At 47.8% G+C, this 15098-nt stretch overlaps 1 protein-coding gene across 2 annotated transcripts in view; it reads right to left on the reverse strand.

The window, feature by feature from the left end:
• The window catches only part of Dapk1 (death associated protein kinase 1), a 163551-nt gene that overhangs the window by 72269 nt on the left and 76184 nt on the right, over window positions 1-15098 (reverse strand). For both annotated transcript variants that reach the window (XM_059262764.1, XM_059262765.1), the window contains one exon: window positions 1162-1383. In XM_059262764.1, the coding sequence (XP_059118747.1) occupies window positions 1162-1383 (222 nt within the window). The remainder of the gene's footprint in view (window positions 1-1161; window positions 1384-15098) is intronic.

Below are 15098 nucleotides of genomic sequence, written 5' to 3' on the forward strand. Positions count from 1 at the left end.
GATGGAGAACTACTAGGCAGTTTTAAAAGGAACAGAGTATGTGCAAGTCTTACACTGAGTCAGGGAAGCTGGTATCGGAGTTTACACATTGTGTCATTCTATTGGCACAACATTTGGGGGTTAGGACATGGAGATGGGCATGATTATAAAGTAGCCCAAGGGATGTTGGAGTTTCTAGGAATGTGGGGAGGTCTACGGGGCTTTCCTGAATCATGATCTGGGAGTCACCTGATTGTGCTTGTTAACTTTACTATAGTTACTCGACCTTCCTACAGCACCATTTACTATAGAACAAGAGTTTAAAGAAACCAGAAGGTTAAAGGAGTTGTATAGCATCCAGTTTATGCACAAAGAAAGGGAGCTGCACATCAGAACTCAGGAACCTCCCAGGGAATGGATGGAACTTGTCACCACAGGGGACCACCCAGGATCAGCTGTCAGGCATGAGCTCTACCCTTCCCTCAGATGGACATCCAAATGCCTACAGAGAGACTCTCCAAGAACTCTGACTGGCTTCTTCCTCTCTCCTGCCAGAATGGGCTGCTGGACTTGGTCACAGTGGGTCCCCACAAAGCCCAGGCAGGCAGGAATCCAGGAAAAGGAGGGACAGGAGGTGGAAAATGGAAACAGCTCAGAACAATGCTTGCCAGTCAGCTGCCCACCATGACACTGGATAGGCAAGATGGAAAACCAGCAGCATGCTTCAAGAGTCCTGTAATCACATCTTGGAGCTCAGCTCCAACTTCACCCATTCCTGTAATTAGCACTGACAGTTCCACAGTTAAAAGCAGGGTATGCATGAAAGATTGAGGGTAAAGAGGAAAGAAAGAAAGGAGAATGGAGGGAGAGAGGCAGAAAAACAGGGAAGATGGGGGGTGTGCATGAAGCTTATGAAGAACCCTCCAAGAAATGTGCTTATGACAAAGAGAGTTGAACCTCAGAAAAGAGATGAGCCCCAAGATCTGGGGACTCTTGCAAATTGAGTGTCTCTCTGTTAATGGACGTGGCTCTTCAGAACATTTTCCAGGCAACTGTATATAACTAAGGTTCAGGAAGGCAGCTCAGGGCTGCTCTCAACAATGGTCCAGTTGGGCTAACTATCACCTATGCATACCCATGTCCCTTCCCACAGTCTCTTCCAGACACCACAGGGACACTCACAGCTCCAGGATCAGAATGACATCTGTCTTGTTCTCATAGACCTCATGCAGGGTGATGACATTTGGGTGCCGGATCTCCTTCAGGATGCTGACCTCCCGCTCGATATCCTCACGGCTCACACCCCGCCGGCTGGACTTGGTCCTCCTTTTCTTGATGAACTTGGCCGCATACTGAAGACCAGTGCTTTTCTCACGGCATTTCTTCACCACTGCGAACTGTCCGCTAGCAGAGAAAGATGGGACAGTGTTTAGGGTTCACTGAAGACAGGACCTGAGCAGGGACGTAGCATGGGAGGGGGCATTTGGCAAAACTGTGACTAGGAAAGTTCAAAAGGTTGACAATTAACAAAGGAGGTAGGCATACTTCTTATTGTGCATAGTGCAGCTTCATTGAGCCTGTTCCTTCCGAACAATGTCATAAGGAATAAAATATATTTGACTGAACAGGTAGTCAGCCAGCCTGTCTATACTCTTTTCCTCCCATTTCAACAAACTCTTCTTCAGCATATCTAGACATAGAACCAGGAAAGGATTTGGGGGAGGATGAAGAGCAGGATATCGGTACAGAACATGCAAGACTCTCTTCAGAGACATGTCTCTAACATCAATATTAAACACTGCAACACCCAGAGGAACAAGGCCCACAGTACTCAGAACCAAAGGATAGAGGAGCTACTTCTTTACTCTGTTCATCCTCCTCCACATCTAACATCTTTTTCCAGGGATCTCTGTAGGTCTGGGCTGATGACTCCACCCCAAACACTGGATTATGTGATCTAGACTGAGCCAATCAATGCAGTGTATTCCTCTGGCTTCAGTGATAGACTTGACCTATCTAAGACCTTCCAGACAATGGCGAGACAGTCTTTATGAAGCTCTTTTCATGAACATTTAACTATATACAACCCCAGAGTGGCTGGAAGCTATGTGGGATCGTTAGGGGAACAGTTTATGGTTTAAGGGCAACCGCCACAAAGGGGTGCCTGTGGAGGGAAAGGAACCAGGTCTGTGGGAACACTACAGAGTGGCTGAATTAACTCCAGCCTAGAACTAGTAACTGGACTTTTCAGCTACTTAAGGCTTTTTTACTAAAGGCTTGATCTGAGCTGTTTCTTCTCACAAAAGGTAGCATCCTCAGTGCCACAGAACATAGAACCAGAATCTCCTTCCCACATATGAAAGAGATCAGAAAGGATGGTAACACAAAATAGCATGTGGTCAGAGAGCAAGTGAGACTATGGGAGTTAAAGAGCAGTTCTCTGGGAGGTACTGAAACACAGGAGGAACCTTCTAGAACAATCCCTGCCATCTCCCTTCTTCCCTACTGACAAAGGAAGTGGCCATGGGTCCTTCACAGGCTCTTTACATTTCTGTGCACCTGCTGAAAAATGGCTGTGTAAGGAAGTATCATGGATGTTTGTGACTGCTTTATTCTCTCACATGAAGATGAGGGGGCGGGGCAAATGAAGGATAATACTTTGATGATCAAGAGTGGACACTTCACCACACACACATTTGCTTTAGCGGCAGAAGCCACTGAAGAAACACACACACACACACACACACACACACACACACACACACACACTATTTTTGTAGCAACTTGTACATAATTGGTTAATTCTTACTTTCCCCTCCTGCAGCAAAACAGAGGGACAGATACAACAGAAAGCCAGAATTGGCTGCTGTGAACTTTTCTGGCTTAGAGTCCAGGGATAAGATGTGACTATCTCAATCATTTTACAGTTTTTCTAGGAATCCAACCCTGCTCTCTGTTGTACAGTGGAGGATGGCAGAGAGGAGCTTCCACAACCTGAATAAGAAGCAGGTTTACATCAGCTTTAGAGTCGAGAGAAGTGCTAAGTGACCCTCGCCTCACAAAGACAGCAACTGGAACACACCAAGCACACGAGAGGATCCAGGATGGAAAGGCCCAGCTGGGACAACAAAGGACTATGTCAGACTGCTAGAGCTGAGCTGTGTGTACCTCACACATGGCAAAGTAACTTGGCTCAAGGATCCAGGATCCAGGATCCAGGCTCCACACCTGCTCGGGATTGACTCAAGAACTTTAACACAGTGAGTAAAGACATTAACAACAACAAAAGCAGAAAACTTCTTGCAAAGGAGCCACATGATCCAAATGGAAAGTTAGACTCAGAGATTCTCCTGAGTGTGGCTTCACTTCTTGCTGTTCTAAGGTGAGTAGCCAATATTCCTGCATGAGCTCAAGGGCCAGGGAGGTGGGAACATAATGTACAGGGCTCATTCTCCAATTGTCAACAATGGCAACACCCAACACAGTGAGGGAACTAAGGGCAGGTAGTGAGGAAAAGCCCTATCCTTGCCATGCAGGGTCAGGCCAGGGGCCCAGAAGGTTCCTGAGAAACACCCACACTGATGCCTATGCCACTGCTCAGAAGACACCTTTCCTTATTTTTCTGTCTCCCTTGGCAATCTGACCTCACCTTCCTGTGTCTCTCAGAGTCTTGATCATTGCATACCCCTTGTGTGGGGCTTGTTATTTTCTGACCACTTCTTTCCTATCCTACCTTCCCAAGGCTGTGGATTGCCTGAGGACCAAGGGCTGCAGGCTCCCCTGTCTGCCATCTCCCACACACACTGCAGACTGCCCTCAAGGTTGGTTGGTGCACAGCACTGGTTTGCAAGGCTGGCATCCTGAGCACCAGAGCATCAGATAGAGGACACTGTTATAAGCCAATGGAACTGTGCAGCATCTGCAGACACAGACCACCTGCAAGCTGTTAACACAGACTTCCAATGATCACACTATCATAAAGGGTTATTGAAGCAGAGGGATGTGCTCATCTGCTTTCCATTACTATAATGAAACACCTGATATAACTTATTGAGAGAAAGGCTTGTCTCGTAATTTCAGCGGCGCCAGTCCATTATCAACTGGCCTCATTGCTTTGAAGCCCGATGTGGGGCACTACATCATGGTGGGAGCACACAGTAGACCAAAACCTTTCACCTTGGAGCCAGGAAGGAGAGTGAGTGAGGAGGAGGCCAGAATGACCACATTCCAGAGCATACGCCCAATGGCCTAAACACCCATCCTGCGGCTCCTTTGCCACCTCTTAGAGGTTTGGCCACCTCTGGTGAGCTCCAGCCAGGGCCACACCTTTCGTGCACAGGCTGCTCCTAATACCCACATTAGAGCAAGGTAAGTTGCTTAAATGAAGTTCTGACAGACACAGTGATTAGAAGTGCCCTGACAACAGCACAGGAAGTCTTCAGTCAAAACTATTACTAATCTGCAAAAACTGAAATTATTTTCATCACACTGTTTGCTTTTATATCAATGTAATGTGATATTACCCGCAAAATGTAACTTCTCATCTATGTCCCCCTGGGGGGACGATAGTAGCATGGGCAAATAGGACCAAGAGAGAAGAAAATGTCCACAGGACAGCTGTAATGATGAATGTGGCTGCTGGCTCCAGCCTTCACTCCCATCTTTCCTCTACTGGTTCTCACTGTCCCCGCCCAGGGTGTGTTGCTGCTACAATTGTAAACTACAGGCTGCAGCCCCGGAAGTTCAGGGTCATAAGGTATGCACAGTCCCGGCAGCTGTGTACCCTGGGTCACACCCAGGGCCCTGGTCATTTCCTCAGGAGCATCTCCTCAGGCAGCCGCACACACAGCCAGGGACTCCTGGGTGGAAGACTTCCTATATTAGTTACCTTATGGTTGCTGTGATAAAATACCAGGACCGAAAGCAACTTAGTGGGTGAGGCACGGCAGCTGGAGCAGGAAGGTAAGAGACACAGCTTCAACCACAAGCACAAAGCAGATTCGGCAAACTGGAAGTAGGCTGAGGCTGTGAGCATCCAAGCCCCCGGAGACACACTTCTCCAGCAAGGGCTCCTAAACCTCCTGAGACAGCTCCACCATCAGGGAAACAAGAGTGCAGATGCCTGAGCCTGCGCAGCATTCTCATGTAGACACCACATCCCAGCCCATCACAGACGACTATTGCAGACACTTAGTGCAACACTAGGCCAACTGCTGCTGGGATCCTTTTCTTCCTTGGCAACCAGAGCTGGACCATGGCTTTCCTGTCACCTGCTTTGTGCCCTGGATGTGACTTTGAAGATAACTCTTCCCTAACAGCCCAACCCCCAATAACAAGTGAAAGGGGGTTTTTATGCAAATACTTCTACTTTGAGGGTCCTAGCATAATAACACGATCCAATTCAAAGACTAAACCCAGACCAGGTAAGTGTCCCTTCAGTTCTGTTACCAACACCTTGACGCTGGTTAGAAATTAATTCCAACATGGAGGCCTGTACCACAATTACTGTTAGTCCAGAAAAAGCTTGAGTGTGACGTAGTCTAGTTTCTGTACAGGGAAACAGTCTGTACCTGACACTGAATTTTTATGAGATGGTGTAATACATCCTCACCACCTACAGATTCTGTACTATGAAGTCTCCTGCTAACATTTACTTGTCACTTCCCTGTCAATCCCTGTGGCACTTTTTAAAGAAAGATTTACTTATTTTACTTTATATGCATGAGTGTTTGCCTGCCTGTATGTATGTGCACCACATGCATGCAGTATCCATGGAGACCAGAAGAGGGCATCAAATCCATGGAACTGGAGTTACAGACAGTTGTGAGTCACCATGTGGATGCTAGGAACCAAATCTGGATCTTCTACAAGAGCGGCAAGTGCCCTTAACTGTTGAGCCACCTCTCCTCTCCAGCTGTCTTGTGGCACTTTTGTAGATGCTTAGACACACACACACACACACACACACACACACACACACACACACACACATACACTAAAGAGTTGAGCTGTTAATAAGCACATCATAGCTGAGGACCCTCAAAGTGATGATGTTCCTAATGATGTTGTTCTTAATTCAGCTCTCACACTGACAGCCAGCAGCCCTTTTGTACTCTGCTTGATACTAGGTCGTTTTGTTTTGTTTGTTTGAGGGAGGGGTGTCATGTATTTTTTAGCTTTTTGTGGTATTTCACTATTTTGGATGGTTTCATGTGCTGTTTATTAAGTAAGCTAAGAAGACTGATGTGCCTCATAGAGAAAACAAGCTTATCAGTTAAGCATCATTCAGGGTGAGGAGCCATTGCATGAGTTCAATGTCAGTGAAATGATACCACATATTAAAAAAGGTATCTATAAATGGAAATGCACATAAAAAGGGTCATGCAGCACGTTTGCAGAAATGCTGTAAACGGCTTATATGAACCTAAAGCTGCATTTCCCCAGGAGCAACAGCTCAGTGCTAGCCACTGATTAATAGGCACAAATTTCCCTGAAAATGGAATGCACTGCATACCATTCTGTCAACACACTAACATTCTCCTGAAAGATAGCCTGCAGCATTGGAGATGAACAACCAATCCGTTTAACACAAAACCTTTCAATTAAATGTACTAAACATTATCTGGTAGACAGACACATAGTACTGAGATACACCCCTACTTTAAAGAGTTTCATAAATTAAAAAAAAAAAGACACACTACAGCAAAAATGGGCTGCTGATGTGACTCACTGAAAGAGCACCTGCCTAACATGTGCAAGATCCTAGGTTTGATCCCCAGTGCAGGGACTGACACAGACGTCACAGGGGCTGAAAAGTAAAGCCCTTGCTGTGCAGGTGTGAGGACCTGAGTTCATATCCCCAGCACCTATTTTGAAAACAAAAAGTTAAACGAGGTGGCCCCCAATCCTGGGAAAAAGAGGTAGAGATTGATGAATCCCCAGAGCTTGCTGGACAGCTGGATTAACCAAGCAATAAGTTCCAGGTTCACTGAGAGAACCTGTCTCAAACAATAAGGTAGAAAAGATACTGAGGAAAACACATGATGTCACTCTGGCCTATACATTAGTGCACATGCTGCATGCATGCACACACATGTGCACACACACAGATTAACACAGATACACTCAAAAAATATTTTTTTAAAAAGCCACAAATTTTATTTAAAGAGGAAGACCTTAGCTTAGAAGAATAAACTGCCATCAAGCGTCCCAGTCCAGCTTATTAATATATTCCATTTGGCCATGACCCTGATTGTTATTGTACCCAGGACTCTGCAAGGCCCAAGACACAGAACCCCTCATGGACAGCCGCAATGCTCTGACACACAGGAACATTTTATAAACATGCTTAACTATCACACGGTGTGTAAAGGTACATGGCTGTCAATCGAACCCCAAAGCCCCATTCATCAGCCCAGTGTCTGGTCTAACCTGTGCACAGCCAGCACAGCCCAGTGGCTGGTCTAATCTGTGCACACCTGGCCAGTACCCCACTGGGGGACAGATCTTTCCAGAATAGACCTCTAAGAAGAGAATGCAAGCTGAAGACTTTGTGGATAACTAAGGTCACTTGATGTCATCTCTTCCTCTCTGAAAACTAGGTGTCTTGGACAATTAAAATCAAAATTTGGAGATGCTCTGAAAAGCCTGCAACAAAAAGCAACCTGTGTTTGTGGAATTGCTGGGAAGGCACTATAGAGGATGGGCATCCCTAATAAGAACATCAAAATATCCCAAATCCAAAATCTTTGAGCATTTTTGTAACAAATTCTATACCACAAAACTTTGTTTCATGCTCAAAATTATTAGTAATATTTCATAAAATACCTCCTGGTCATAAGTGTGTGGTGCATATGAAACAAATGGATTTCCTGTTTCCAATTAGGACCCATTTCAAGGACTCTTCACTGTGCCTATGCAAGCATTCTAGAATCTGAAAGCACTATGGGTGAGGAATGAATTATCTGCATTTAAAACTACAAGCAGCACAAGCAGAGTCTCAATACCCGGTCATGTGCGGTGCATCTATTTCTGAAACACTGGTGTTACTGTAGATCTTACGTAGTTCACTAAACACTGAAAATGAACCCCTTAAATTTTGGTTGGCCTAAACAGGTTTAATTCTGAAATATAGTAATTTGTGGAAGACTCTGCTCATGGGAACGAAGAGTGAGATAGAGATCACCTACTGCCAGAAAGGTGCAGTAGGGGCTGTGTGTATGGCTGGGCATTAAAGCGCTCACTTGACATGTACAGGAAGGAGGGGGATGGAGGATGAGAGAGAAGGGGAAGGAAGAAGAGAGGAAAGGAATGGGAGAGGAGTAAGAAGGAAAAAAAAGGGAAAGGGGGAAAGGAGGAGGAAATGGAAAAAAGATGATACCAAGCATAGAAAAGGCACACTGTAACAAGATATGACAGTGCCCAACCCAGGGTCTAACCATGCCACACTTCTCCACAGCCACTCCTCAAGAACATGCTCCAACCTGGACAGGGTGCAGATTCAGACTACCAGAGCATGCCATTTTTATCTTTGATTTTAAACCACACCCGCAAGGAATGTGCGGGTTCTCCTCTCAGATACCATTTAGAAGAGGAAGTAGGATCTCTGCTTCCATACTAACCCCACCAGCTCCACGTATTTTGCCAGAAGACAAAGTTACCTGAATGGAAACTTGCTAATGTTGGCCCCAAGTGGTACTCAGTCCCTTGGAACATCTTCTTGACGTAGTCTACACCAGGAACTGCTCTCTACCTCCCCACTGAGAAGCTACAATGAGAAGCACTCAAGCTGCATGTTAGGAAGATGAAGAGCTTGTGAGCTTTAAAGTACTTATTGAAAAGGAAAAAATTATTTGAACTGCTATGGAGCTCGGAAAATGACCTGGAGAGCAAGGGCCCCCTCATGAGCAAGCAGCTCAGGTTGCCACGACACACAGAGAGAGACACAGCTTCCCAAGTGGATAAACAGCATCCTGTCACCCAGGGAACCCCCAGGGCCTGAAGGTCAGGAGCAGAGCAGCCTGGGGGCCATGCAAAAAACACAGTGAGTGGAGGGGAGTGGGACAGATGCCAGTTCCTGGGAACAGCAGCACCCTGAGGACCAGAACACACAGCAGAGCACAGGAAAGAAGAACACCCCGGGCCCAAGGCCACTACTCTTCCATGGAAACAGAAGGAAGGTTTCAGATCCATCTGGAAGAACAAGTCTAGAGCTTTTAGGAATACCTGGAGAAAGCTAAAATCTGATAAGCAGTCCTGATAGGCTGTGTATGCAGGGCTAGAGCTGGCCCTTGTCACAGGAGGGCGTAGTGTGTGCCAGTTCAATCGTTTGAGGCTGTTGTTATCCATAAAACTCTCACAAACTTATTCATGGTGTTTTAGACTTGGAGCATTTTAAAGTCCAGCATTCTGGAGGTATGCTGGGTCCCCTCTCCCAGTGACACTGTCAGCTTCTTCGGAGTGAGAATGGACTATATTCCACTGCAGGCTTTAGGGCTCAACACAGACATGCCTCTGAGGCTATTCCTAGTGGGTGGTACTTGTGGCAGAGTCCCTCCATGGACGGATGGAGCTGAACATAAAGGTGGAGGTGGGAGATGTGAAGACTAGTGTAGATCCTTCTGGGGCTCTGGTGCATTAAAAAATGGGAGTGGGCTGTGTATGGCCTGGGAAAGGTCACTGTCTCATTCAGGCTGCTGGTCAGAAGGCTGCCCTGGGGACAGGCAAATCCATGACAGTCTCAGCCAGCACAGCTCTTACCATAACACAGTGTCTGAAGTTGTTTTCTTCCTTCAGTCAATTGTGCTGCATATTTCTGGTGGCAATTGAGAACAGAGCAAGATGAAGAGGATAGATACTCAGAATCAATCGAGTGATCCTAGCCTGCTGTCACAGACCAATTGTTTTGGTTTGGAAGGGGAAATTTTTGGTAGTAACTGTAGATTGAAACTCGGACCTTGCTGATTACCATTGAGCTATAAACCAGCCCTTTTTTTAATTTCTGTTTTGATACAGGGTCTTTCTAAATTGACTACATTGGCCTTAAACTTGTGACCCTTCTGTCTCCGACTCCCAAACAGCTGAGATTAAAGGCTTGTGACACCAGGTCCAACCAGACCAACTCTCAAGCTCTCACAGTAACAATGGATCATGAAGGCAAAGTGTGCTGGTGACAGGGAGAGGTGTGGGTCCTGAGGCCTCCTGGAAGCAGTCCTAAGTGGCCTGAGGCCTCCTGGGAGCAGTCCTGAGTGGCCTGAGGCTCCTAGGAGCACAGTCTTGAGTGTCCTGAAGCCTCCTGGGAGCACGGTCCTGATTGGTCTGAAGCTCCTGGGAGCATTCCTGAGTGGCCTGAGGCTCCTGGGAACAGTCCTGAGTGGCCTGAGGCCTCCTGGGAGCAGTCCTGAGTGGCCTGAGGCTCCTAGGAGCACAGTCTTGAGTGTCCTGAAGCCTCCTGGGAGCACAGTCCTGAGTGGTCTGAAGCTCCTGGGAGCATTCCTGAGTGGCCTGAGGCTCCTGGGAACAGTCCTGAGTGGCCTGAGGCCTCCTGGGAACAAGTCCTAAGTGGCCTGAGACCTCCTGGGAACACAGTCCCTGAGTGGCCTGAAGCCTCCTGGGAGGACAATCTTGGGTGTCCTTTCCAGGTACTAGCCAGATGAGAGCTGATGGATACACTGCTATTTTTTTTTTTAAATCGTTGTTTGATTTGTTTTTTTTCCAATTCAGTTTTTTCAAATAGACCCTCACTATGTAGCCCAGGCTGACCCTGCACTCAGGACCCATCTGCCCCCACCTCCCAAGTCCTGGGATAACAGGTATGGACCACCTTATCTGACTACATTGCTATTTTGCTCCAGTCTAGGCTCTTTTGCCTTTTGGTACTCACCAGTAAACAATACTGGTCCAGATAAGGTCTTGACAGTTCAGGAATTTACAACCCACAGGGATATCCAAGCATTTCAATGCTGGGATGTAAGACAGTGGGTCTCCTGGGCAGTTGGGAGCTGTGGTGGGATTCTCACTGGCCATGCACACCACCACCCGAGACCTAACAAAACAATGCATGCCTGGACCTACATCTGCTCATTGTTTGTTTTTTTCTTTAAAGCCAAAAGCAATAAAATGTTGTTGCAAAATGTCATTTAACACAATCCAAACAGGGTCTCCATGGACCAGACAAGCAAGCAACACTCAAATATCTTCCCCAAACACAATAAGCTCCATATTAGAGTGATACTGGCCTCTGAGTCTAGAATTATGAAAAACAAAACATTCTGTAAAGAAAGTGTGTCTGCAGATTACTGTCAGGCAGCTGCCATTCCATGGACGTGACCACATCAGATGGACAGAGACTGGGGCCTTTCTGCCTCAAGAGTATGTTCCAGCCATGGGTCTGGCCATCCCAGCTGAGACTCAGACCCTGTTTGACTATTCTGACTTCACCCTGCTAATCCCTGGAGCCCTTCCTATTATTTGATCACGCCGGCTCTGTCTTGTAGTCTCCTTTCAGCTACTGGGACAAAGTTAACCAGGCCAGAAGGTATAATCTGTTCTGAACTCAGCAGGATGCTTTGGGTGGGTGGACGGGGGAGTTTGAAAAGGCAGTAGGGTTCATGTATCTGCATGAAGAGAGGAGACATGCCAGGAGCTCAGCTGAAGTTCCTTATTCCAATAGAAGGAGAACAAAGTCAGATTTATTCAAGGTGCCAAGATTCAAGATGGAAAACAATCAGCAAAAGCACATGCAAAAAGTCAGCAATCTGCTGTGCACAGCTCATAACTAACGGGAAGCACCGTACAAACTGGAGCCAGATTAGGATGCAGTTTGGGGAGCTGAGGAGATGCCTTGGGGTAAGAGCACGGCTGTGCAAACGTGAGGACCTAAATTCAGATTCTCAGCACCAACATAAAAGCCATCATGGCTGCAGGTGCCTGTAATCCCAGTGCTTGTACAGGTTGGTGGGGGGTTGTCCACAGATGCTTTCTGGGCAGCCAGTCCATTAGAAAAACAGTTGAGTTCCAGATTCAGTCAAAGATGCTGTCTCCAGGGACTACGGGAGAGAGAGTGATCCTGTCTCAAGGGACTAAGGCAGAGAGGACTAAGGCACAGGGCATGTGACATCCTCCTCTGGCACACACACACACACACACACACACACACACACACATCACATCACATCACATCACACACGCAGAGTGGAGCTTACAGAATCATGGGAACCTCTAGTGTGTACTCTGCTCTGTTTTAGAACATGAGTGGGTCTAACAGAGATGTTAATTTTCATCGTTCCCTCTCTGTTTAGGTAGAGTTTGCCTGCCTGTGTGCTCTTATAGAACAATTAGCTTTATCACCCTTAAAAGATCAGGTGCACAGTGGCGAAACTAAGGTACACCTAGTCTCCCATGGCTGTCAGCACAGCCACGTGGCTGGTGTGTTTCAGCCATGCTCTGCTTGGGTCAGTCTAGCTCCAGAAGTAAAAGCTTAGGCTGGACTGTGCTGTCCTTCTCTAGGCATGGGAGCCACAGACTCAGGCCAGCAGGAGGCAGAATGGCCGACTGGCAGTCTGCACGACTAAGACAAACCCTTTCCACAGAGCTCCTGACCAGGTTCTACCTGTGGTGTCTACAGGTCTGTCAGCCTGGCTCTGAGTCAGGGGGGACTCACCACACAGAGGAAGTCTAGGGGTAGTAAGAGACAGGACGACCTGAGCAGGTCACTTCAGGCCAGGTGAGGCATGGCTGGCACACAGCTTCCCTGCTGGAGTTACTGAAGTGAGAGCCATTCTGATAAAAGTGAAAGATGATCATCAGTGAAAGAGAAACCAGAGCTCCCCAGAAGCCTGGGCATTCGCTCCGTGCAAGCAGAACTCTCTGGAAGCATGCCAGAAGGGCTGACCTCACCCCAGGGATGTGATCCCTACACACATGAGGCTAATGGTGAGAGCCAGGAGGTGACTGTAAACTCCACAGCCAGGAGAATAGCCTCTGACAATGGTACTTCTCAGGGAAGCGGGTGTCCAAGAGCAGAAAAGAACAACAGAAGATACTCAGTGTACATTAAGTTTGCAAGTGACCACTACTAAAGGGGGGCGGGAAGGGCAAACCCAGTGACCTTTCCTGTAGTGATGCTACCCAAGAAAACGCATCTGATTTCTGGGAGACTTGGGGTGATCAACTGTGGAGGTCCGACTTGATGAATGCTCTGTATAAATCCACTGCAGCTTCCAAGGACCATAACCAGCCTCTGTTGGAGTTACTTTTCTGTGGCTGTGATAAAGTACCATGACCAAAGAGTTTGTTTACAGTTCCAGAGGGGCAGCCAGTATCAGTGGGAGAGGCAGAGCAGCAGGCAGCCAGAGCAGGAAGCTGAGAGATCACATCTTCAAAGCAAACAGGAAGCAAAGGGAGTGAACCAGAGGAGGCATGAGGCTACAAACTCCCAGAGCCCACTCTGTGAGGCTTCCTCTAGCCAGGCTACACCTCCTAAAGGTTCAGAGCCTCCCCAAACACCACCCCCCACTGAGAGCCACCACAGACCCAGTGGAAATGATGGGACAATCTAATGGGGATCTGGCATATGTTTAAGCGAGCACACGCATGAGACGCCTGTGAGCCTGCTTTCTGTCCCTGGGACAAACTGTAACAGAGAAGGGTACTCTCCCTCCCCTGGGATCCTGGAAGGAGCCGACCACTGTCAAAATCTATCAAACTCATTTTAAGTATTCATGATAATTCACTGAGTTCTTACTGTAAATACTCCTAATGTTCATTTTTTTGTAAATAAACAAAGACGTCGGGACAATGAATCAATCTGACCCCCTATGTGGCAGCTGTTGGCGTCTCCCTTGTCACCCTAGCGACCTCAAGTAAAACAGCCCAGCATCGAACAGCCAGGTAGACTGCTTTACGCCAGCACAAGCCATTCTGAACACTCGGCAACGCCTTGAGAAAACTGCACCACAACTGCAGCTGACCGTTCCATCTCCTGAAAGCACAGGCCCAGCCAGGACTGTTTCAGTTTGGGCCACACAGTTTGCCGACACAGGCCTGGATGAACTCTGGATGACCCTGCGGCCATTTCTAGCTAGACCAGACAGGGAGCACTTGCCCTCATATCCTAGCAGAGGCTAGAGGCAAGGCTGTGATTGGTGAAAACGCAAGCCTTCATTTGCATGTGAGGTGTGCTATGATGGGCCTGAGCAGCATCTCTAGCTGAGTGGGCAGCGCCCCCCCCCCCCCCCCCCCCCCCCCCGTGCTGCTGCATTAGGCTCAATAAAAGACTGATACGCAGGGCGGTGTTAGCTGAATTGATTCCATGAAGAGAGAGACAGCGGAGCAGCAACTGCAGCAGGGATAGGGGAGCAAGCAGTGGTGGCATGACGAGCAGCTGGCAGACCATGCTGCGAAGTGGGAAGGTTGGCATCTGCCCAACAGCTGGTGAAAGTGGGTACAGCAGGAGCAAAGAGGGCGGAGAGCTGAAGCTGGAAAGGGCAAACATCTGCAGAGAGCTGGTGGACAGAAACGGCATGGTCTGCCTGCTGGGACAGTCCCAGAGAACTACCTAGCCTTGAGGGACAAGACAGGGCTGGGGACTCCTAATACCTATGCCACTAGGAAGCTGCAACACCTGCTATGGGCAGCAGCCAGAAGTCCCAGCTTTCTGAGCCTATACAATAGCTGTGACACTTCTAGAGCCAAAAGCCCGAGTATCCTAGGCCTACACAAGGCAGTGACCCTTGTAAGGCTGAGGGTCCTGACACTGCCTACAAGATGACCTTGTAAGCACTAGAGTTGCCACCTGCCTGCTTGCTGTTGCTGTTCTGTCAAAAAGACAGAAGCTTCACTCCTCCAGCATCATGATGTCTGTCATCACCCTGCTGCGAGGTAATCATTCAGGAACAGCATTTATTATGTACAGGAAAAATTCAAGTACTATGAGACTAGTTCAGAGTTAGAAAACCAGGCATCAGAAGCAAGACTTAATCAAGCCAAAGGGACTGAGAAGGGCATGGCTTTGCTTCCCATTCTTGTTAGTGTGACAGGAATGCTGCAGGCTGCAGTCAGAAAAGGTGTCCTGCCTGGCGGCTGGTGTTCAAGCCACTGCGCTGAGCCCGGGTGACATG

The sequence above is a fragment of the Peromyscus eremicus genome, chromosome 5, assembly GCF_949786415.1.
Source record: "Peromyscus eremicus chromosome 5, PerEre_H2_v1, whole genome shotgun sequence".
In the NCBI taxonomy this organism is placed as follows: domain Eukaryota; kingdom Metazoa; phylum Chordata; class Mammalia; order Rodentia; family Cricetidae; genus Peromyscus; species Peromyscus eremicus.